The sequence below is a fragment of the Vipera berus genome, assembly GCF_964194415.1.
Source record: "Vipera berus genome assembly, chromosome: 1".
Taxonomy (NCBI): Eukaryota; Metazoa; Chordata; class Lepidosauria; order Squamata; family Viperidae; genus Vipera; species Vipera berus.
The window spans coordinates 191,761,016-191,787,160 of NC_138202.1; the positions used below are offsets into that span (position 1 = coordinate 191,761,016).

The following is a 26,145-nucleotide window of genomic DNA, read 5'->3' on the forward strand; positions in this document are numbered from 1 at the left end:
CATTTGTAAAGTTGGAAACAACATTAACATCTATCTAGTCTTTTACAATTCTCTCTTTAAAAATATTTTCTCCAAAACTGCAATTTATTTATTTATTTAATTTAATTTGTATACCGCCCTTCTCCCGAAGGACTCAGGGCGGTGTACAGGGCAATAAATACCAAATACAGAATACAAAAATTAAAAACAGATTAAACCACAGTGACCAAATACAATAAATAAATTACTTAAAAACAGTAATTAAAACCCCAAACCCATCAGACCAGGCCGGCTTGTTCAAATAAATAGGTTTTTAGGTCACGTCGGAAGGAGCGCAGGTCGGGAGCCATTCGGAGCTCAACCGGTAAACGGTTCCAAAGGTCAGGCGCGCCCACAGAGAACCCCCTCCCCCTGGGGGCCATCAGTCGGCATTCTCTGACCAGAGGCACCCTGAGGAGGCCCTCTCTGTGGGAGCGCACCGGGCGGAGGGAAGTTGATGCCGGCCGCAGGTGCTCCCTTAGGTACTCCGGACCCATGCCATGTAGGGCTTTATAGGTCATTACCAGCACCTTGAATCTCACCCGGAAGGCAACTGGCAACCAATGCAGCTCACGGAGCAGAGGTGTAACGTGGGAGCATCGGGAGACTCCCAACACAACTCTCGCGGCTGCATTCTGTACCAGTTGGAGCCTCTGGGTGGTCCTCAAGGGAAGCCCCATGTAGAGAGCGTTGCAGTAGTCCAGACGAGAGGTCACGAGCGCATGAGTGACCGTGCATAAATCATCCCGGCTCAGATAGGGCCGCAACTGGCGCACCAGGCGAACCTGGGCGAAAGCCCCCCTAGTCACAACCACCATGTGATCTTCCAAGGTGAGCCGTGAATCTAGGAGGACTCCCAAGTTGCGAGCCCTATCTACGGGGGGTAATAATTCACCCCCCATAGAAAGAGATGGAATATCCGAATAAACCCGGGATGAAGGTATGCAAAGCCACTCGGTCTTGTCGGGGTTGAGTTGAAGTCTGTTCCTCCCCATCCAGACCCGAACCGCCTCCAGGCAACGGGACATCACGTTGAGGGCATCACTGGGGTGGTTTGGGGTCGAAAGAAAAAGCTGGGTATCATCAGCATACTGATGATACCCAACTCCAAAGCCACGAATGATCTCACCCAGCGGTTTCATGTAGATGTTGAACAGGAGAGGTGAGAGAACCGACCCCTGAGGAACTCCACAAACGAGAGACCTCGCGGTCGACCTCTGCCCTCCTGTCAACACCGACTGCGAGCGTCCCTGGAGATAGGAGGAGAACCACTGTAAGACCGTGCCTCCCAATCCCAATCCCCTGAGACGCCGCAGCAGGATACCATGGTCGATGGTATCGAAAGCCGCTGAGAGGTCTAATAGGACTAGAACAGAGGAATGACCCCTGTCCCGGGCTCTCCAGAGATCATTCACCAGCGCGACCAATGCCGTCTCCGTGCTGTGCCCGGGCCTGAAACCCGATTGGTACGGGTCTAGATAATCCGCTTCATCCAGGACCAAAGGGAGCTGATGCGCCACCACACTCTCAACAACCTTCGCAAGAAAGCGAAGGTTGGAGACCGGACGAAAGTTGTTCAATACAGCTGGGTCCAAGGCAGGCTTCTTGAGGAGAGGCCTCACCACCGCCTCTTTCAAGACGGTAGGGAAGCTACCCTCACTCAAAGAAGCTGATATAACTGCTTGGAACCAGCTGCGTGTCCTCTCCTGGGCTGCATAAACCAGCCAGGAAGGGCACGGGTCCAATAAACATGTGGTGGAGCTCAGTCTCCCCATAATCCTGTCCACTTCCTCCGGAGTCACAGAATCAAACTCCTCCCAGGTGATATCGACAAGACCGCCCGTGTCCTGATCATCCAGACCGGTCCGAATCCGAGTGATTTTGTCCGACAGATAATTGTTAAACTCCTCGGCACGACCCTGCAAGGGTTCTTCCCTCACCTCCTGATTAAGGAGGGAGCGAGTCACCCTAAACAGAGCGGCCGGGCGATTATCTGCGGACGCGATAAGGGGAGCGAAGTGATTAGACCTCGCCACCCTTATCGCAGCGAGATAAGACCTAATGTAGGTTCTTAGTCGCAATCGGTCGGATTCGGATCGGCTGGACCTCCAACCGCTCTCTAGGCCCCGTCTCCGACGCTTCATCTCCCGGAGCTCCGCAGAGAACCATGGAGCTCGACGGGATCTGCATCGGGTCAGGGGCCGCAAGGGTACAACTCGGTCAAGAGCCTCAGTGGCCGCCCTTTCCCAGGCTTCCACTAAGGCATTTGCCGAGCTGTGAGTGGGGGAGGCAGGTGGGGACCCCAGCGCTGCCTGGAACCTCTCGGGATCCATTAAGCGTCTGGGGCGGTACCATCTAACTGGTGCAACACACCCACGGCGGGGGGTAGGAAAACGGAAGACCAGCCGCAGGAGATGATGATCGGTCCATGACAGGGGCATAATAATTGGAGAGCCCCCACCAAGATCATCTAACCACCGTCCAGATAAGAAAACTAGGTCAAGGGTGTGGCCTCCCTCATGAGTCGGTCCTGAAATTACTTGCGTCAGGTCCATGGCCGTCATGGAAGCCATGAACTCCCGAGCCAACTCAGATGATCCTCCCAGAGATGGTAGATTGAAGTCCCCCAAAACTATAAGTTTCGGGAACTCAATCACCAACCCAGAGAGGACATCGAGAAGCTCGGGCAGGGCTGCTGCTGCGTGACTAGGCGAAAGGTACACCAGCAGCAAGCCCAACTGTGCACCAGGGCCGCATCTCAAAAAGAGAGACTCACACCCGACTATCTGAGGAACGGTGGCCTCCCGCGGGCACAAGGTCTCCCTCATAACAACAGCCACTCCCCCACCCCTACCCTGAGCCCGAGGCCGGTGTAGCACCCGGAAACCTGGTGGGCAAAGATCAACCAGAGGAATACCGCCCTCTGGGCCCAACCAAGTCTCCGTGATGCAAGCCAGGTCCGCCCGCTCACACTCGACCAAATCACGGACGAGAGGAGCTTTGTTAGCGACAGACCTGGCATTCAGATACACCAGCCGGAGCTCAGGAGGCTGCACATCCTCACTCCCGGGACCTCGGGGCGGAACAAGAGGGTCGGAGTGCCTCACCGCTTGCAAGCAGCGGAGAGGCCTTCCCTGAGATTGATACGGCCCTCTGTTCTTACACCTGCTGCCATTCCCTAACGTCGTGGGAATAGGTAATCCCACGACTTGCCCTGGAGCCCCGGAGGCAACCGACCCCCGCTCCTCCCCCCCGCGATCAATCCCGGACCTGGCCTGAACAACGGTTGTTGGACTACCCCCCATATCCGAACAACCAAAAGAAGGTCCCACCCCACTCCCTAACCTAAAAAATTTAGCCAAAAAATTAACCAGGGGCCTCTTAGTTGATTTATATCGGAGGCCCCTACCCATGCCCAGCCATCTCTCAGGGTCCCAACAATCGGGCCCTTCATCAAGAGGAGGTGTAAAGAGTAAGGCGGGTCGCTCCCAGGACGGGGGGCCCCCCCTGAGGGCGAGCAAAACTGTGCTAGGATAAGTCAGACGCATGATGATTATTAAACAAGTCCGACAAAAAAAGGCAGCAAGGCAGACCAGATCGATATGGGAGGATCTCAACATAAGTCGAAGGCAAGTGACCAGAGTGCCAGCCCAGCTCCACTGCCACTAGAGCTGGGAAACCCCGAACAGATCGAATCCCGCCCTCTCACGGCGGTCGGGGCCGGGGAGCAGCCTGGTACATACGACCGGGAGGGAAGCAATACCACCCAGAGCTCTCACCTCTGGGGGCAGCAGATGTAAGATCTCAACCACTCTCCCACAGTGGTTGTAACCCGGACCTTCGAAAATTATAAGGGGAGGAGAGAGGAGGGAATTAGAGCAAAAAAAAAAAAAAGTCAGCGAAATACATCAGGGCTGATAAGCCTGTAGAGACATAGAATGGTGGGAGAGCTCCGGTTACACAGTTCAATTTCATATTGTAGGAAGACCAGATGATAGTCAGCCGGGAAGGGAAACCGAGACCATGGTAGTTCAACAGAACCACAAAACATGGTCTAGTCAGTTCTGGCGGCGCAGGGGTTAAATTGTGTCTCATTAACGTCCGAGGCATCAGCGTCCGCATTCCCCCACCAGGCCAGGTCGCCATACCAGAAAGGCCGCGGTAATCCACTCTCTCCGTTGCCAGCCATCTCAGACACCAACCAGGCAATATCTCGACCACTTCAACACTTCCACGCCAACACTGCTCCAAGCCGCGATTCATAGTTAATCAGTCAACACGCGGCTCCCCCAAGCAGCTGAAGATCGCTCCGGAACACCAAGCTCTAAAAAGTTGTCCCGGGCTCCACAGGCTTCGAGAATGCCTCCAGGATCCGCAAACTCCATCAGGGCCGACAGTCAGCTGGTCGGCGTAACGCAGGCCTCCAAAATCCTCCGCCCGGCTCCAACAAGTTCTTAATCAAGCTCTCAAAACTCTCCAAAAAACTCCCGGCCCCAACAGTCAGCTGGTCGGCGCCGCGTAGAGTAGAGCTCCGCAGAATATCTGGGTCTTCCAGGCACTCCAGCAGCCTCCATTAGAGTTCGCCAAGTCCGCAAGCCTCCCGACAAACAGCTGGTCCGACGAACAGCTGATCATGCAGCACGGAGCGCTGCTCAGCTCCTCCGCGTCCTCTAAGGCCTCTAAAAACTCTTCCGGGCTCAGATGGAAAAACCTCGGAGAGTTCAGGGCTCGCGGGGCCAAAAGTCAGCAGTACAGAGGCTCACCTCGTCCTCGTTCCCCATCCAAGTCCTTCACAGAAAAAATGTTCCTGTGAGGCTCCCAGGGTCGCCACATTGCTGGAGCTCCAAACGGAGCTTAGCCGAGCACGTCCGCCATCTTGGGCATGCTCAGTAAAAAAAAAAAAATGTTGAACAGGAGAGGCGAGAGGACTGACCCCTGAGGAACTCCACAAACGAGAGGCCTCGAGGTCGACCTCTGTCCCCCTGCCAACACAGACTGCGAGCGTCCCAGGAGGTAGGAGGAGAACCACTGAAGGACCGTGCCACCCACTCCCAATCCCCTGAGATACCATGGTCGATGGTATCAAAAGCCGCTGAGAGGTCTAATAGGACTAGGACAGAGGAACAACCCCTGTCCCGAGCCCTCCAGAGATCATTCACCAGAGCGACCAATGCCGTCTCCGTGCAGTGCCCGGGCCTGAAACCCAATTGGTACAGGTCCAGATGGTCAGCTTCCTCCAGTAACAAAGGGAGCTGATGCGCCACCACGCTCTCAACAACCTTCGCAAGAAAGCGAAGGTTGGAGACCGGACGGAAGTTGTTTAATACAGCTGGGTCCAAGGCAGGCTTCTTGATGAGAGGTCTCACCACCGCCTCCTTCAAGGCGGCGGGGAAACTACCCTCACTCAAGGAAGCAGTTATCACCGCCTGGAGCCAGCCTTGTGTCCCCTCCTGAGCCGCATAAACCAGCCAGGAGGGGCATGGGTCCAATAAACACTTGGTGGAGCTCAGCTTCCCCATGATCCTGTCCACATCCTCCAGAGTTACAGGATCGAACTCCTCCCAGATAACATCGACAAGACCGCCCATGTCCTGATCGTCAGACTCTGCCCAGTCGGAGTCCAAACCGGTCCAAATCCGAGCGATTTTGCCCGACAGATGTTGGCTAAACTCCTCGGCACGACCCTGCAAGGGCTCCTCCCTCACCTCCTGATTAAGGAGGGAGCGGGCCACCCTAAACAGGGCGGCCAGGCGGTTATCTGCGGACGCGATGAGGGTAGCAAAGTAGTTGGACCTTGCCATCCTCATCGCCGCGAGATAAGACCTTGTAAAGGACCTTAGTCGCGATCGGTTGGATTCAGACCGGCTGGATCTCCAACAGCTCTCTAGGCCCCGTCTCCAACGCTTCATCTCCTGGAGCTCCGCGGAGAACCATGGAGCCCACTGGGATCTGCACCGGGTCAGGGGCCGCAAGGGTACAACTCGGTCAAGTGCCTCCGTGGCTGCCTTTTCCCAGGCTTCCACTAAGGCATCGGCCGAGCTGTGAGCAAAGGAGGCAGGTGGGGACCCCAGCGCTGCCTGGAACCTCTCAGGGTCCATTAAGCGCCTGGGGCGGAACCATCTCGTTGGTTCAACAACCCCACGACGGGGAGTGGCAAAACGGAAGACCAACCGCAGGAGATGATGATCGGTCCATGACAGGGGCATAACAATTGGAGAACCCCCACCAAGATCATCTAACCACCGTCCAGATAGAAAAACCAAATCGAGCGTGTGGCCCCCCCACATGAGTCGGGCCCTGAATTACTTGCGTCAGGTCCTTGGCCGTCATGGAAGCCATGAACTCCCGAGCTAACTCAGATGATCCTCCCAGGGATGGTAGATTAAAGTCACCCCAAACCATAAATTTGGGGAACTCAATCACCAGCCCCGAGAGGATATTGAGAAGCTCAGGCAGGGCTGCTGCTGCGCGACTAGGCTAAAGGTACACCAGCAGCAAGCCCAACTGAGCCCTAGGGCCACATCTCAGGAGGAGGGATTCACACCCGGCTATTTGGACAACGGTGGCCTCCTGCGGACAAAGGGTCTCCCAAATAACTACCGCCACTCCCCCGCCCCTACCCTGAGCCCGAGGCTGGTGTAGCACCTGGAAACCTGGTGGGCAAAGATCAACCAGAGGGACACCACCCTCTGGGCCCAACCAGGTCTCCGTAATGCAAGCCAGGTCCGCATGCTCACCCCCAACCAGATCCCGGATGAGAGGAGCCTTATTGACTACGGACCTGGCATTCAAATACACCAGCCGAAGCTCAGGTGGCTGCTCATCCTCGCTCCCGGGGCCTCGGGACAAAACCAGAGGGTCGGAGCGCCTCACCGCTTGAAGATAGCAGAGACGCACTCCCAGATGTTGATACGGCCCTCTGTTCATACACCTGCTGCCATTCCCTAATGTCGTGGGAATAGGTAATCCCACGACCCGCTCCGGAGCCCCGGAGGCAACCAACCCTAGCTCCGCCCCGGCGTGATCAATCCCGGACCTGGCCTGAACAACAGTTGGTGGACTCCCCCCAGTTTCCAACCAACCATGAAATCCCACCCCCCTCCCTAACCCCACAAAAAAATTAGCTAAAAATTAACCAGGGGCCTCTTATTAAATTTGTACCGGAGGCTCCTGTCCCTGCCCAGCCATCTCTCAGGGTCCCAGGAATTGGGCCCTTCATCAAGAGGAGGAATGGAAAGAGAGGCGGGTCACACCCAGGAAGGGGGGCACCCCTGAGGGCAAACAAAACCGTGCTGGTATAGCTAAGGCGAGTCATGATTATCAGAATAGGTCCAGCAAAAAGGCAATCCCTTGATCGATCAGGAGGATCTTAAGTCAAAAGGTAAGTGAGTATCCAGTCTGCCTACCCAGCTCCACTGCCACTTGAGCTGGGTGAACCTCTGGAACAGGTCAACCCCCATCCTCTCACGATGGTCAGATCCGGGGAGCAGCCTGGAACGCACGGCCGGGATAAGGCGTACCACCTAGAGCTCTCACCTCTAGGGGGGGTAGCAGATGGCAAGTCTAGGCCACTCTCCCACAGTGGCTTTGTGCCCGGGTCCTTCTGAAACCTTTGGGGGGGGCGGCAGGCAAAAGAGTCAGCATCTATTGATCCAAGGCATAAAAGCCTGTAGAGTTGTAAAATGGCAAAAAATCCTGGCTGCAATGTTCTTCTCCACGTCAGGAGAGGGTCAGGCGATAAGTAAGCAAATAGGGGAGGAAACCAAGAAACCCGCAGAACTTCCGCTGGGCCGCAAACTTGGTCTAGCTGGCTTCTAGCGGCGTAAAGCTGGTTTGTGCCTCCCAACCGTCCAAAGCACGAAGCGTCCGCACTCCACCACTGGGCCATGGTCTCCACGTCGGAGCGGCCGCAGCGCTCCAACTCACCTCACTGCCAGCCGCTCCAGACGCCACTATGCTTCCACCAATTCCGCCATTCTAACGCTGTTCCAAGCCGCAGCTCCATCAGTTCCGACCATCAGCTGATCGGCACCTTACAGAGCGCGGCTCCTCCGAACTTTCTGGATGACTACCAAGTTCTCCCGGGCTCCGCTGGGCTCCAACGGCACCAACAATCAGCTGGTCGGCACCGCACAGAGCGCGGCTCTTCCGGGCCTTCTAGATTCTCCCAGGTTCCACTGGACTCTGCCGAGGCCCCTCCGAAGGTCACGGAGCTCACGGAGCTAATTCCCGAAACGGAGAATTGTGCAGCTGCCAAAAACAGCCACCAACAGCCTTTCGTCTGCCCAACCCAAGCCCCAACACAGAAGACATAAATACTTCTGTGGGACTCCCAGGGTCGCCGAGTTGCTGAAACTCCTCGCGGAGCTCAGCCGAGCACAAATGTCTTGCCACAAATATGAAAGTGAAATTCAAATATGTACCAAGTAGTCTGAATTTGAGGCTTCAGTAGAAGAACAGCTGAATGGCAAAATTCAAATAAAATACAGGTAGTCTTTGCTCAATGAGTGGTCACTTATTGACCATTCAAAGTTCCAACATCTGCCCCTCCCCCCATACATGTCATCACATTTTGTGTGCTTGGAAATGTACAATGACTTGCAACATCCCATGGTCATCTGAACAAAATTTCTGTCTTTTGTTGGAAATTGGTGATTACTTTTGGTTTCCAGCAAAATATGCCATTGAGAACAATGAGTTTGCTTGATGACTGTTCTGTTCTCTTTACAACAGCTGCAAAAGTGTTGTAAAATTAGGTTGGCCACATGACTAGCTTAATGAGTGACATGACTTATGACCATATTTCTCAGCTCAATTAGGATGATAAGCGAAGGGCTACCTGTCAGAACCCGGCTGTTGGGGGGGTTTCTTTATTCTCTGCTTCTGCGGGTTCTGCCATACTCCTGGGGGGAAGGGGGGAAGTGATGGGTGCTACAATGTATCCTCTCCGCTTTCCTCTATCTGCCTACTCTTTGATCTATTTCCCTTGATGTCAGCCTGGGGTGAGAATGCAATGTGTCTCCGGCCATCTGCCTTATCTCTAACTGTGGAAGAAGAGGCGCGAAGACCTAACAGCCTAACAGCTGTGGGAATGGCACCTTAACCCCATTCCCAAAGCGGCTTCACACCTGGGGACTGGGATGTTTGAACCGGCTGGATAGACTATTGGGGTGGGATTTGCTAGCTAGTCTTTTAACCTATTGATTTGCGTGGGAAGCCTTCAGATCCTGCCTTCTATGCCTGCTGTCAACTTTTCCTAATAAAAGTTCCTTTTGGAATGAAGCTGTTCCAGGAGTTCTCCTTTCTTGGGAAGAGGGAGGTCCTTACACTACCTGTAGATCAAGAATCATTGTTTCACAGAGCCATTCAGACAATACAGTGGTTCACTGTTCCTCTGATTTTGAGTTTACATTTTCTCACCAACTACTTTTCATAATACTTCAGAGGACCTCCCACCCCATGGCTAAAATCTCCCCAGAAAATCTCAGGGAATAGGAGGAAAATTAGCAAAAATACATCCTTTCCCTGCAATTAGATGCCTAAATAAGTCAAAATGCAGTACTTGACTATGACTGTTTTGTTATGTTCTTGCTAAGAATTTGCATTACTTTACTGAAAGTAATGGGAACTATAGAAAATAAAGCTTCCTTGGGCTTCTATTTAAATATTTTACCTCTAGGTTGCTTCGCATCTGCTTTTCTTCTTCCAAGTCTTTTTTCAGTTTTTCCAGTTGTTTCCTTTAAAATTTGCACACACAAAAAATGCAGTGAAAAAACATCCTTGCGTAGCTTGTGCAATATACTAACTAGATTTTGATTTAAAGGATAAGCAGCTTCCAAATAGAATATGAATCATCTATATTGAGAGCAGAAGTATGAGCAAGTGTTAACCACCTTAAACTTCTTCTATGAACAGAAGGACCATATTTATCTGAGTATCTTATCGAATTCTGGCATGTACTCATATATTACCATTAAATCATGAAACTAGCAATCAAAAATAAAGTCTCAGCTATTCCTGTTGCAGTACTTATATACATAGTTTTCATTTATGAACAAAGTAAAGTTGATTCAGCTAGCCCTTTATCAAGAAACACATTAGAAAGTACTCCGGAACTAACCCTGGAAATGTATAAAAACACTGAATCAATACTGTATGACAAATATAGTAGGTTTTTTCTATCTATCTATATAGTAGGAATTGTAATACATGATTCTCCAACTATTGAATTCCTGTCAACCCTACCCAACAAGACCAGTGGTATGTGATGATGGGAACTATAGTACAACAATACCACAAGAACTTGATGATGCCTAAATCACTTTAAAAAGCTGTTGTGAAAAAAAAATGAAAAGCTCTTACCCATGCTCTTTTTTCAAGTTTTCTACAAGCAACAGGAGATCAAAGATCTGAGACCTTAGCTCTTCCAGTGAATGTTTTTCCCCTTCATCTGTTTCCTGGCTGAGCTTCACTTCTCCAGCATTTATTACAATAGAACTTGGTCGTGGTAATGAAGTCAGAACTGGCGAAGTAAGTTTTGATGGCTGAAACAGAAGAACACCGGTCTAAATGAGGATGGCAAGAATATAGTCAAATCTATTCACTGAAGCAACAGTAATAGCACTTACATTTAAAATTGCTCCACATAATCACCTTGATATTCGGTAAACTTTATATTTAACAAACATTCACTAACAATTAAATTTTATAATCTATAATCCACATGATAACTTTACATGATTTCCTCTTTTCCCCATAATGTTCTCTTTAATGTACCTTAAATTAATACAATTCTTATTATTTTAATAAATGATAATTAAGTATAAAAGTTTTCTAAAATTTCTAAAAATAATCACAGCAATATACCGTATTTTCCGGCGTATAAGACGACTCAGCGTATAAGACGACCCCCGACTTTTGAGAAGATTTTCAAGATTTTTCGTCTTATACGCCGGAAAATACTTACATGCCAGTTGCCAAGTGTCCGACACAAGCCCGATTCAGCCCCGTCTGATGCAGATGGTGCAAAGCCTCCCTTTTGAAGCCCAAAGGGGCTTTTCCTTCCACCCACCCATTTGAGAGCACATTTGCAGACAGAGCAGCCGCGCGTCTGGAGCCAAGCCCCGCCCAGGAGGCAGTCAGCCAGGTGGGCTCGGAAGACGCGCTGGAGAGCTGGGCTTGGGGCGGCCATGCCGAGGCCGGCTGGCGAGGGCCACTGTGTGGTCTGTGGGAGAGAGGGGTGCCAGGCCCGCCGGAAGTCCCCGGACGTTCCTGGAACGGGCTGGCGGCAGGTGGGCGCTCCCTCCCCGACCTGCCGGGGAGCATCTCCCAAAGCGCAGCGTCTGGCGGCCGGGAGTACGTCGGCCTGGTCGCTCACGAGCTGGCCCGTGGCTGGGGCCGGGGCCCAGGAACCAGTAGCCGGGTGCGGGTGGGGGGAAGGAAAGCCAGGCGCGGGCTTCTGTGGCTGGTTGTGAGGCCGGATGCGGGCGTCTGCCAGATCGCCGGTGAGTAGTCTCGAGGCCCCGCTGAATGTCGGGCCTGCCGGGCCCGACATGCCGCCCCCTCTACCCAGGGTCCTCCTGCAGGGAGATAGCGGGTAGCAGGGCGCGCTCTGCTTATGCTCAGATGCCGCTTGGGTGAGGGGCTTCCTGCCACTCCTGGGGTCTGGCATTTGCAAGGGGGAGGGGAAGGGGCTTAGTGGCTCTTGGGGTTGGGAAGGGAGAGTCATGTTGGAGGGGGTACTGGACTAAGGAGGCTTGAAGTTGCTTTGCACGAACGGGGACGCTCGATTGATTTATGTACTATTTTCCGGCGTATAAGACGACTGGGCGTATAAGACGACCCCCCAATTTTTGTGAAGATTTTCATGGGTTAAAAAGTCGTCTTATACGCCGGAAAATATGGTAGTATTCCTTTTCTATCTAGTCATTCTGGTTGTCTCATCATATATCCTGTTTATAGTTCTTGTTTACATTTGTTTTTCCCATAGTGTTCTAAACATGTTTACTGGATAAGATTTTCTCAGAGTTAATTACATTTAAATATTTAAATCTATTTTTTCTCATGTAAACCAACCCAATACTTTTACCTTTCTTAAGGAATAATTAAAACTAAAAAGAGAAAGAAGAATGAGAATAAGAAAAAGAATAAAATGAAAAGATAATATACTACTTAAAATCCCTATATTAGTCATGATGTCTGTAGCTGGTCCAATTAAAAAATGTATAAAAGAGATGGTCTGCATCCATCCAAGAAAGGGACTGAGTTACTTGGCAATAAAATCACAGCTTTTTTGGAGGAACATTTAAACTAAATAATGGGGATAGTGAGTTAATTGATACAGAACATCACTGTCCCCGGCAATCTAAGAAAATAGGGGAAGCCAGGCACCACACAAGTCATGCAGCAAGTAAACACAGGGTCAGTCATAAAGGACTCAAATGTCTATACACCAATGCACAGAGTATGAACAGTAAGCAGGGTGAACTAGAAATTCAGGTAAATGAGGGCAGATATGATATTGTTGCCATTATGGAAACATGGTGGGACGAAACCTACAAATGGATCACACAGCTAGAGGGATTTAAACTATTTAAAAGAAACAGACTAAACAAAAGAGGAGGTGGAGTTGCTCTCTATATAAGAAATAACTTTATCTCTACAGAAATAGAGCACAACAATGACGAAAACTGTAAATGTGAATGCATTTGGGTCAATATAAAAGGGGGGAAAATAACATTGCCATAGGTGTATACTATAGGCCGCCCAACCAAGCAGAGGAAATAGATGAATTTTTTGCTAGTCAGCTAACTAAGGTATGTAAGAAGCACATCACAATAGTAATGGGGGACTTTACTTACCCTGATATCAACTGGGAGACAAACTCTGCACCAAGTGGAAGATCAAACAGATTCCTGTCAAACCTAGCAGACAACTTTCTCTCCCAAAAAGTAGAGAAGGGAACTAGGGGATTAGCCATATTGGATTTAATTCTCACAAACAGAGATGAAATGATAGAAGGTGTCGAAGCCACAGGAACCTTGGGGGGAAGTGATCATGCAATATTGGAATTCAACATTCTGGAGGCACAAGCAATAGAACACAGCCAAACTAGAGTCTTGGACTTTAAAAGAGCTAATTTCAATAAACTTAGAGAGACCATGGGAAGAATTCCATGGATGAGAATCCTAAAGGGGAAAACAACTCAAGAAGCTTGGGAAATTTTGAAAAGTGAGATAATAAAGGCCCAGTCTAGTACAATACCAACAAAGAAGAAAAATAACAGCTCTCAAAAGAAACCAGCATGGCTGCATAAAGGACTCTCTGATAAATTGAAAGATAAAAAGGACAAGTGTAAGAATTGGAAAGAGGGGCACATAACTAAGTCAGAATATCAGCAAATAGCCCGTGCCTGCAAAGATGAAGTGAGGAAAGCTAAGGCTCAAAATGAATTAAGGCTTGCGACCAAAGTCAAAAATAACAAAAAAATGCTTCTTTCAACATATAAAAAACAAGAAAAAAGTTAAGGAAATGATTGGTCCATTAGTGGGTGAAAGTGGCAAGAAGGTGACAAGCAATAGGGAGAAAGCAGAACTATTTAATTCGTTTTTTGCATCTGTCTTTACACAAAGGGAAAAAACAGTCCAACCTACCCAAACCAGTGCCATAAAAAACAGAATAGAAACACAAGTTAAGATAGGCAAGAAAATGGTAAGTGAGCACCTGTCCAGCCTAGACGAGTTCAAATCACCAGGACCAGATGGATTACACCCCAAGGTTCTCAAGGAACTGGCAGACGTGATCTCAGAACCACTGAACTATATTTTTCAAATATCCTGGAGCACTGGGGAACTACCAGAGGACTGGAAGAGAGCTGATGTAGTTCCCATCTTCAAAAAAGGGAAAAAAATAGATCCAGGAAACTACAGACCTATCAGCCTGACCTCAATACCTGGGAAGATTCTGGAAAACATAATCAAACAACAAATCAGCGAACACCTTGATGCAAACAAAGTCATCACTAAAAGTCAACATGGGTTTGTCAAAAACAGAACATGCCAGACAAATCTTATTACATTCTTTGACCAAGTGACAAAACTAGTGGACCAGAGGAATGCTGTAGATATAATTTACTTGGACTTCAGTAAGGCATTTGATAAAGTAGATCACAACCTACTACTTGATAAGATAGAAAAATGTGGGTTAGATAGCATCACTGCCAGATGGATTCGTAGCTGGCTGACAGGCCGTACTCAGCGTGTGGTCCTCAATGGAACCGCATCTACATGGAAGGAAGTGTGTAGTGGGGTGCCCCAGGGCTCTGTTCTGGGCCCAGTGCTCTTCAATATCTTCATTAACGATTTTGATGAGGGGATAGATGGGGAACTCATCAAATTTGCAGACGACACCAAGCTGGCAGGAATAGCCAATACTCCAGAAGATAGGCTTAAGATACAGAAGGATCTGGACAGACTCGAACACTGGGCACTATCTAACAAAATGAAATTCAATGGTGAAAAAAGTAAGGTTCTACATTTAGGCAGGAAAAATCAAATGCATAGGTATAGTATAGGTGGTACGTTGCTCAATAGTAGTAACTGTGACAGGGATCTCGGAGTCGTAGTAGACAATCACTTCAATATGAGCCAGCAGTGTGCTGCAGCTGCCAAAAAAGCCAACACAGTGCTAGGCTGCATTAACAGAGGGATAGAATCAAGATCATGTGAAGTACTAATACCACTTTACAATGCTTTGGTAAGGCCACACCTGGAATATTGCATCCAGTTTTGGTCACCACGATGTAAAAAAAATGTCGAGACTCTAGAAAGGGTACAGAGAAGAGCAACAAAGATGATTAGGGGGCTGAAGGCTAAAACATATAGGGAACGGTTGCTGGAATTGGGTATGTGTAGTTTAATGAAGAGAAGGGTGAGGGGTGACATGATAGCAGTGTTCCAATATCTCAGGGGCTGCCACAAAGAAGAGGGAGTCAAGCTATTCTCCAAAGCACCTGAAAGCAGGACAAGAAGCAACGGATGGAAACTAGTCAAGGAGAGAAGCAACCTAGAACTAAGGAGAAACTTCCTGACAGTTAGAACAATTAACCAGTGGAACAACCTGCCTCCAGAAGTGGTGAATGCTCCAACACTGGAAGTTTTTAAGAAGAGACTGGACAGCCATTTGTCTGAAATGGTATAGGGTTTCCTGCCTTAGCAGGGGGTTGGATTAGATGACCTCCAAGGTCCCTTCCAGCTTTATTATTATTATTATTATTATTATTATTATTATTATTATTATTATTATTATTATTATTATTATTATTATTATTATTATTATTATTTCCTATAGGCTAACACATATTTCCAAGAATTTTTCATTCTTTTTTTACCCTAATTGAAAATGTAATCTTAAAATATTCCCTTTAATAAACCTAATCCTCTAATCTTTTAACTCTTAATCAAAACATTTTTAATCCATTTATAATTTTCTTAAAGTCAATCACCTTTAGATATCTAAAACATTTCCTTTATATAGGCCATTCCAACTCTTTTATTTTGCTCATATCCAACAATAAAATAAAAGTAGAAAGAAAAAGAAAGTATGACGTTACTTGAGGGGGTCCTCCCTCTTAAAAGTCGAATTCAAATCCAATTTTTTTCTATTTCTCTAACCATTTTCAAATAAGTGTTTCTTCTTTAAATATTCTCTCTGATAGTCCCCATCATCTATTTTCTTAATTTTCACTTTAGCCTTTTTCTTTTGCCCAGTGCCTTTCTTAATCAATATGTTCTGCTGGATCAAAGAATCTTTCCATAGTCTTATAAATGTTACTGTAGATGTAAAAGGTAAGTCAAATGCAGTATGTTTATTAGAGGCATTTGCTCACTCATTTTTATTGGAAATCTTTTTCCTTCTTTTTCTCTCTGCTTCTCTTGTCATTTTTTGTCTCTCCAGTTCTAGTGGCATCTCTGCAGACCAATCTTTTTTCTTATCCTCAAGTTTATTTTGCAGTGTTGAAATATAGGTTGTCTTTTCCAAGTCCAGTGTTTCTTGTAAATTTTTCCCCACTTGGATTAAATCATACTTCGTTTTGTAAAATTCCATCTTTAAGTCTCTATCCTCAAATTTATATTCAATTATCTGTTTTATCTGTTCATTCTTTATTGTATTTTCCTGGGATATTTTTGGGAATAAGATTGAATTGGAGATGAGTTGGTTTATATTTTCAAAGTTATTTTGGATTTCTTTGTGGTTTGAAATCATTGTTATTTGAATTAGTTGCAACATATCATATGTCTCCTCTTGAAAAGTATTTACTTTTTCTTGATGAGTTCTTTCTATAAATCTCTGATTTTCCATGATGACCAGGAACCCAGATTTTTTTTCCCTTTGGTAATAGCTTTGAAGTCAGAGTGAAATAAATACTTGTAATCCAGAGAGTTAAAAGAAAAATTCTTTTTTTTTATTCCCTAGTGTTTGTAAGTCGCACTTTATCTACAACCCAGAATATATTTTGTCACAGCTGTTCTCTGTTGTTAAAGCTTTGAAGGTCACAAGTAGAGATTAGGGTTTTTTTTCCAGATTTTACCAACTCTTACAAGCCAACTATAGTTCTCATAATCCTCATCCACCAATAGGTGTCAGCATTGGTTCATTTTTCAAATTCTAGTCCTCCATAAAAGGTTCAATTCGCCGCTTCCCTTAGCAAAAGGGTAGGGCAACCCCCCCTTCACTTTGGAGGTTTTTTGCTTCTTGGGAGGTTTTTCCCCCCTCCCCTTCAGGAAAATTAATAGGTAGGATAGAGAAAATCAATGTTCTTACCCAGATTCAAGCACGCTGTTTACAATCAGCTTAAAATAGTGCTTTTGACTTCAGTTGCTTGAAGCTTGGGCTAGACTCTGAAATTAAACTAGCCTATCTCCTGTTGGTTTCTGGAACGTTTCTCCTGGACCAATCAGGTTGACTGCCGTCTCTCCACGGTCCCTGGGACTTCGTTCCTTCATTGCCACCTCTCTGGGGAGGCTTCTAGCCCATTTAAGGTCCCCTAACAAGAAGAAACTCAGCTGGAGGGCACAGAGTCCCGAAACCCTCAACTGCTGCGCTATGCATAGGCGCAAAGTCAATATTCTTACAAAGAATAATGGCTTAAAACATTAGCTGGTGGTGCTTGACTAGTACTTTGATGACTAGGGATAGACTATCAGAGGAAGCCAAAATTATTTTGCAATATGCTGCATGAATAAAGGATTCTAATAAAAATGTGGGCTCTTTTATTCTAGAAAAAGTGATATATTATAATCAGAAGAGCGGCACATGGCAATCTGTGGGCTGTGTATCTCAAAGAGTACCTGAGTACCTCATTTATACTGCCCAGAATCCTGAGACCATATCCCGAAATTCAGCAGCAAAATTTGTGCAATGTATTTTTCATAACTTTGATAAAGATGTGAAATTTGAGGAAAGCTGTTCTCATTTTCTTCTTTCAATTCTTTCTCCTCAAATGGCATGAAACTGTACTAGTTTTGCATCATTCACTCCTAAATTTTAGTAACATCATTATCACATAATCAAAAAGTGGTTGTTCCAATATTACCCACAACTGAACTAGATAGTAGATAATATTTTATTTATTCAGTGACAAAATTTGTGCATTTTTGTTTCATCAGGCTGACATAAAAAATATCTAACTTTAATCTCCCATCCCATAATTACTCAAGCTAAATCTGTACCAATGCATTAGAACAGTGATTCTCAACCAGTGTCTGCAGACCCCTGGGGGGGGCGCGATGTTATCACAGGGGGGCCGCGAAGGCTTGAAGAAATGTTATGATTTTAATATACACAAGAATGAAGAGAGACCTATCTGATGATTTAAAAGCATTGATATGGAAACCTGGCTGGAAAAAGAAGAAAGGTAGAATTAGGTTGAAAAAACTGCCCCCCCCCCCCGATTTATTAAAGAGGATTCTAAACTGTCAGTGGGCTAAAGGGAGATTTTGAAATAAAAGGAAATTTGAGTACTAGATTTAAAATAGTCAGAAAATAGTAAAAAACAGGGGATTAATTGGTTGACTATTGAAGGTTTAGATTAACACGGGAAATTTAAATTAACTATAAGAAAATAGGTTTGAATTACTGATTAGCCCAGATGATGGATCTGAACAAATAAAAGATACTCTATTATTAAGGTGGTGATCTATTAGGATGGGAAGTAGAAAATGTTTATGGAATAGAATAAGAACATATTTAAGTTTTAATAGGTGTATTTTAGATATTTCAATTTTTATGAAATAAGATAAAGGAAATTTGGGTTACCTGAAAGTTAAATTCTATGGATATTAAAGGTTAAATTCGAATACTGTAATTAAAAATTAAAATTGGTAAAATTTTATAATAGGACATTGATTGTCTATCGAGATCTATTAAGATATGTATAAGCAAAAAGAAAAAATGTATTTATAAATGTGATAATGAAATTTTTACTGAATTTTGATATAATTAGAAATTTATTAGCATAAATATGAAATAGCAAATGTCAAGGGAAACTGAGAAGAAATATTTGATGATGTAACCTGAGATACTCACTAATGATTGTATTACTGATCTATTGTTTAACCCAATTACCACATTGCCTTATAAAATGTTATTAACCCTATAAAATCTAATAAAATCTTTTTAAAAAAGAAAGAAATGTTATGACTTAAATCTTGAGTTAAGTCTTGGTGACCCGTGGCCATGTTCTGTGGCCACCCAAGGTATTTAAAAGGGATCCGCGGTGAAGAAAAGGTCGAGAACCACTGCATTAGTATATTTTTCTAAATGATTAAGATACTCATTTTGATTTCTTAGTACATATAAAAACAAGCAATGTCAACATACCTTTTTACCCTCAGATAATTTTAATTTGGCACTTTCTTCTTCCTCTTTATGCACCTTCACATTTTTTTCTATGTTTTGAGTCTGAGCAGGCTTCAACCAAGAAAGGAAATATAAAACAGAAATCAGCCTTTTTTGTGTATTTACTCTAAAAGCTTTTTAGTACACCCATTTATAAAATCATCTAGTACATTTTATTTTATTCCTAAATAAAATTCAAGATGTTGGTTAGCAACTGTTTCTTTACAAAATGTCTAGCTATGCTTTAGTAACCACCTTTTTCATCTTGGGATTCATGATCTGAGATCAAATGAGGGTTGCTGCTTCAGGGAACTCCACAATCTTCAATGATCACTAAAATTTATGCTATTACAGTTTTACCCAAGTGAAAACTACTAGGCATTGTGTCCTGGAATGTGGTGAATGAAGTCCATAACCCATTAGTGCTTTGGAAGGCAGAAGACACTATCTTATTTCAGCAGGCATTTGGTGGATAATATTCTCTCTTTTCACTGGATTTGATTTGATGCAATGATTAGGGGAGGGAGGATTTTCACATGTGGGCATTCTTTAACATGTTTTGGATATTTATTGCAAACTGACTTAAGTTTCACAAGCAAAATTTGTATATAGATGACTGTTTCTCTGCCTATCTATTTACATGACCTCTGAACACTTTACTTATAGAATTTTTATTTGTTAATGTGTTAAGTAGCTATTGAGTAATTTAAATCATTTTAGTATAAGTTGCATATCTATCAATTGGTTTAGCAATTGAAGGTTGCAACTTGTATTTTCTTATTCCATTAGGGGGTGCCATTCCTTAGATACAGACCAAAAGATGCATTCAGAAGCAAACCTATCGCTATTATTAGGTCTCTTAGGGACACTATTATAAAACATCTTCAAACAGGAACAAGTATGTAAGCAATAATCAGTGGAAAAAGTCTTTATTTAGGACTACACATGGCCTATGATTTCATTTTCTGCACTGTTAGGTTATTGTGAGAGGTAAAATAAATTGCAACTGATGAAACAACTGAACAGTACAACATTAAAACCAGCTGAATTGTGAAAAATCAATATATATTTTTAAGAAAGATAATGAATTGACAGTACATGAATATCAAACAACCTGCCAGAGTTCCAAGGCATTATATTTTAAATTGCCACTGGTCAATACGTTTGATCTTTACACGAAAATGATAGTCAGTGCAAACAGAAATACCACTCTGATATTTTTTATTTTAAGTTGCCAGTTCAATACCCAGCCTTCTCTGCCAAAACGTTTTTTACCGGTCCAATCCAGTCAGGCAAAATGGGGCCTGTCGACTAAGGAATGCCAGTTTCTGCCATAGCACTCACCTTCTAGAACATTCTCTCTTGGAGATCAGAATGATCCCAATGCTGCTAGCTTTGGGCTGGGCTTGGGCCCCAAAGCGTGCAGGGACTTGTTTTGTGGTTAGTTTAATCATTATGATGGATAAATTACATATAAGTGATTCATGTACTCACAGGATTATTGCCATTGAAGCGAGTAGGAAGTCTTCTGCCGGGCATCTTTGGTCTATTTGCAGTGGGATGTGATAAATTATCTGAGGTAGGTGTTAGATCATCAAAACTTAAAAGTTCTAGAAAAAATTAAAAGCAGAGAACATAATGAAAAATTAGGAGATTTCAACATCACATATCTACTTTGAGATGTTGCTACCAAGAATAATCTACATTCTAGCATGAAAAAGAAATGGGAGAGAGTATTAATGGGTTAAAAAATATTCCATCTTTAAAATATTGAAGAGGCAAGGCATAGGAGAGAAACTCACAAATTTCTATTGCAAGGATAGATCTTTCTTAAAATGCTAAAACAGCATGCCATTCAAATGGAGAAGTTACTGAGCCAGCTTCCACGCTCCAGGTTTGTGACATGTCTCCCACAAGACGTGATCCCGAAATATAGTTTTTATGCCAATTCATCTCATGCACACCTCTTCATTTATAATACTTTTACTCTGTTTATACATCCCTATCAAGCATATCAAAATTACGCCCACCCAAGCCAATTATACACATCCTTTATTTCACATTACAGGTAGTCTTCGGCTTATGACAGCAATTGGGCCAAAACTGCCATTGCTAAGCAATGCAGTTGTACTGCAAAGTGTGAAGTCACATGACTGTGTCACTTTGCAGTGGCAGTTCCAGCAATCTTGGTTGGTCTAATTAAGTGAAGATCTCACATGATTGCTATTTCTGACTTTCTGCTGGCTTCTCCACTGAATTTGTTTGTGGGTAGCTGGCAGAGAACTTTGGAAATTGTGATTATGTGACTGCAGCTTGCTTCAACAATCACGAGGCAGGTGGAGCACCCAGATCACAATCATGTGACCATAGGGGAACTGCTGGGTAATAAGTTCCCCTTGTTCAGCACCTTGTGAACTCTTGCTGAATGAATGGATGTAACCTAAGTACCATCTACAATATCTCCTTACTCACAGACAGAGAGTATACTTTCATACAGAATTTATATACTGCTCAAAAAAATAAAGGGAACAGAAAATAAGACATCCTACTATTAAATACAGTACATTGTGTTGTTTAAGTGTTTCCTTTATTTTTTTGAGCAGTATAGATACTTGTCCAATCTAACAGATTTTTCATAGTACTACTTCCCTCATACGTTCTTTCCTAGCAGCAGCACGAAGACAGTAGAGATATCCTGGAGTACAGATAATCCTCATTTAGCAACTGGGATATATAACTCAGTTGTTAAGCAAAATGTTACTAAGTGAAAAATCATGTGACCACAACTGTACTTACAATTTTGTACAGGACAATGCATACTTAACTGACTGGAATGGCAAACAGATGATGGAAAGAGAGAAGTTGTAAAGGTCAGAAATGCAGGTATTGATTGTAAATTATTTCTTTAGCACCACTTTAACTGCGAACAGTCACTGTCCAGGGCAGGCACTAAGTGAGTACTTCCTGTACTGATTATTTCTTTAAATTTCTATTTCACAGTTGTACAAATGGCTAAGATGGCTCCAGCTAAATTCTCATTTCATGATACTTGATTTATCAAAAGTGCTTTTCATTAATTGAAATGAGGATCCTCATAATTATGGAAAAGGAAATGAAACCCCTACTAAAAGATAATCTTTCTTTGCATAAATATAATGAAGGCTATTTACTAAGATCATTAACCATATAAAACAAAACCCCAGGAGAGATCAATATAGATCTCATATCAAGACTACCAGAACAAAGTAGGAAATGAGTTCTAGAATCTTAAAAGGACCAGAAAAATGTATTTAACAAGACTGACAGGCTGGTTGCTCCAGTAAGGAAATTCCACAAGCAAAGCTTCAGCACCTCCTCCTTAAATAACATCCATCAGAAATCTTCATCCACAGGAATGTTTGAAAGGCTTAAAACAAAAGGTTTATAGTTCAAGCAAATTCAGTCTACTGCAGGCACAGAAATAAACTGACAGCCAGCCACAATCTTCTTTTAAATACAGGAGAGATATTCCCAGAAAACTATTCAGGTTAATTTTGCATTTGTATTCTACAATAATTTCAAGAATATTATTAAATGGAGCCCAATGTTCAACATTCTGCAAAAATCTAAACAAAAGTTTACAAAAGTGTGGATAATTAAGGCATGGCTAGAGTTGGAAGATTATGTTTAGCTGATAAACACAGTCCTGATATCTAATGCTCTTCAGCTAATATACCCATCAACAGCAGTAGAAAAGGGAGGCAAGGACCACAGTAATCAGCAATAAAGTCATCTATCTTCAAGACGGGTTGGGATTCAAGGCACCAAATCAAGTTCCATTGCTACTTAATTTATTGAGGATATGGAGATGTTGGGAGGATATTAAGTACTCTATGTCAGGAAGTGAAACCCTTTGGAGTGCTAGGTAAAAACCCTTACTCTTATTCTTTGGAGTACTAGGCAGTCTAAGCCAGAGGTAGAAGGATCTGGCTATGGTTGCCTGGGAACATCTGTTAAGATGGTATTCAGGAGGACAATTAATATTCAACAACCTATCACAAATTGGCACCAAAATTGGTTCAGGAATTACTCTTAAAATTATTTTTTTAAAAAACTGGACATGTAAGACAATATTTTGTGCAGACTGTGATTGGCATTGAGTATGCTTCAACTTCATTCAACTTTCTTAATTTGGATATAACATTTAACCTAATTAAGCAGTTTTGTGCCAATGCTATTCTTTCTGGCCAGTTCAACACTTTCTGCCCTCTGAATATGAACTCAAAGTTCAACAGTATAGTTTTTTTCTGTTATTTTTGCTTGGAGTGTGTTTTAATCACCATAGGCACAATCACAAACAGGCACGAAGCTAAGAACAGAGCTAGCCCCCATGTGTTATGACTTTTAAGAACAGCAAGGCTAACAGTTTAACAAATGTTAATAAACATTTATTGTCTTTAAGTTAAGAAAGGGCTTTAGCTTATAAATTTTACAGGTCTGCCACCCAGATGAGTTTTACTTACTATCTAATAATGCATATATATGGATCATTTACAGTTCCTCCTCTGCACGTCAGTCTACTGTACAACTGCTTCACTTGAACAGTTCTGTAATAATATAAGCCTGCCATCAAACCAATTTTCTCTGCCTGGTTTAATCACTTAACTGCGATTACTACAGGACTAGACCTGCTAGCCTACCATCATCGGCATCTGCTTCTTCTACTAAAACAGCCATTTAACTCTGAGAGCCCCTTTCTCCTGATGTCAGCCTGCTTCTGTGCTACTCTAGTGCCAAGACCTGTCACTCTGACACCGAATGATGCACTACTTGGGCAGTCTTTTTTATACTTCAGATGACCCAACTAGACTACCTACAATGGTGCAATAAAAGGCTGTGTGTTTTGCTCCTGGGTATACCAGCCTGCTCTTCCAAAGCCTGCCTCCTCCATCTGTTGCAGTCACTCAACTCTGAGAGCTTCTGAAATCACACACTAACCATTTTGTCAGCAATTCTGATCTCTCGCTATAATAAAGTTAGGTAGGATTAAGCCATCTTCAAAAGGCAATCCAACTCATCCAGTGATAGTAAAACTGTGACATGCCACAACATTTTGAGTGAGATGCCACTTTTCATCAACACCTGAAAACAACTATTCTCAAAAGCCGACCGCCCCATTCCTGCATGATTTTTGGAGGTTGCACGAGAATGGGATGTGCTTCCATTTGGCCTCCAGAAGTTACATGGCCTCCAGAGCCTTTGAAAGTTGTGCAAGAATGGGGCGTGCTTTCACACAGTTTCAGAGATTGCATGGAAGAACATTCTTCAAAGCCGCTTCAAGAACAAACAGCTTGTGTGACCTAAGCTATCTTGGGTAGCCTGCAGGGCCTCTCAAGAAAAAATTAACATTGCCTCAAGGTAAGTTGTGTGTGGCAGATACTGTGAATCACACACATGACTGGACTGTATTTTTTAAAAAAATAAATGAATGTGTAAAGAATTATTTCTCTTTTGTGTGTGCGTGATACACCAGCAGTCAAGTTGGGCATTTTTAGAATTTTTGACAAGCCAAGCCCAATCACTGGTCTAATCTCTAGCATAGCGTACTGACAGAAAGTTACAGCTGGAATTAGTGTCACACTAAGATTATTGACCTTCCTACATCATTCCTCAAAATTAGTATACTTGCCAAGTCTAAAGAAGGCACCCCATGCCTGATGGTAAAGGAAACCTGGAAGTTACAACATGCACAAACTTGCAAAATGCCATTTATCAAGGATAATGAATTCTGCTAAAAAACAACAACACACAAACATCCCATCTGCCCAGAAAGTTTTTATTTTTAAAATAGAATTTTTTTTCAGCACAATCTTGTATAAGCTTATGACCACAAAGACTCGAGGCCGCTGAGCTATCCTTTCCATATCTTCGCTACCTGTGTCTTAAAGCGAACACAAGAAGAACGTTAAAAATATATATTGCAGTGGAACTCTTGAGTCTGAGTGAGCTGTCATTTTAAGAATATTATCTCTGCTAGTTTCATCTCATTCTGCCATTTTAATATCTTCAAAATATAGCCTAATAAAAAACGCCTTTAAAACAGAATCTAGAATTAGGTTGAATTCAGTTGTCTTTGAATCTGGAAGCCAGAAAATCAAATCAGATTGTGACAAAAGCTGAATTTCCAACCTGGGGTAGAATGGGTGGGGTTTAAACTGTGGATTTTACAACTGTGTTTTTAATGCTTTATGCCACCTGGAGTCACTGTGTGGGCTGGGCAGCTATATAAATTTGTTTAATAAAATAAATAAATACATTCAAATCAACTCAGGTGCCAGGCTTCAAACCAGCATTCAGTAGTATATTTCAGCTTTCCAGTCATTTTAGTCCCTTATTAGACAACCCATGTCCCTTTGGGTGATCCTGTCAGAGAATTTTTTTTTATCAGATTCCTTAATGCCTTCAACAATGACAGAACTCCTAATATACTGCCTTCCAAGACACATACTTTCAGAGATGCATCTGCCTTGAACATCGCCCATTGTCAAACATCCGCACAGGAAATGTTTTCTGACATTTTATATTATGTCATAAACTGTTTTATGATAGTTTTATGTCAAAAGTTGTTTTATAAAAAAAATTGAATATCAATCCCATGGGAGTTATGGGTCCAGGAATTTGGACACATTCTGTAAGTTAACTCATTTGAGGTATCTTGGTTCAAAAATGCACCATTTTGCTTAGTGAAAGGTTACAGGAACAAGATTTGGCATTAACTGATTGAAGACTGTCAAATATGATTAGATTATACTATTACTTAATCTATACTATTAAAATATACTATTACTACTAGAGAAAGATAAAGTAATACAACAGTTTATTTGTCTACTATAGGGTAAAATCATCAAAGCCTTTACCTATATCTACGTTCCATAATTTAAACCCTAGGCCTTTTTCTTGTTGCTTTTCCAAGTTAATGGATCTTGATGGCCTTGGGAAGCAACTGAATCATATATTATTCTCTTTAGCTTGGGCTTCGCTGTTTTCTGCCATCTAGCTTTAGTCACACACTCATCATTTATATATTTCTTATTTATCACACAACCACATGAATAGTTGCACAATAAATTCTATACAGCTACCTCAACTGAAATCTTGGTCATTGGGCGAAGTAGTTCACTGAACTACCACGATCCCAGCTCTCCCAGTTGTGGTAGTTAAGTGACCAAGTGGATTGTTAAATGGAGTGCC

At 43.7% G+C, this 26,145-nt stretch overlaps 1 protein-coding gene across 2 annotated transcripts in view; it reads right to left on the minus strand.

Moving 5' to 3' along the window:
• Positions 1-26,145, minus strand: part of CD2AP (CD2 associated protein) — a 96,795-nt gene that overhangs the window by 8,988 nt on the left and 61,662 nt on the right. Inside the window, exons 14-17 of one of the 2 annotated variants that reach the window (XM_081346732.1) lie at positions 20,410-20,525; positions 18,898-18,987; positions 10,381-10,562; positions 9,692-9,755 (exon numbers count right to left, since the gene is read on the minus strand). In XM_081346732.1, the coding sequence (XP_081202858.1) occupies positions 9,692-9,755; positions 10,381-10,562; positions 18,898-18,987; positions 20,410-20,525 (452 nt within the window). Of the gene's footprint in view, positions 1-9,691; positions 9,756-10,380; positions 10,563-13,740; positions 13,981-18,897; positions 18,988-20,409; positions 20,526-26,145 lie in introns of those variants that run through there. The other variant, XR_014028795.1, reaches the window with a different exon arrangement.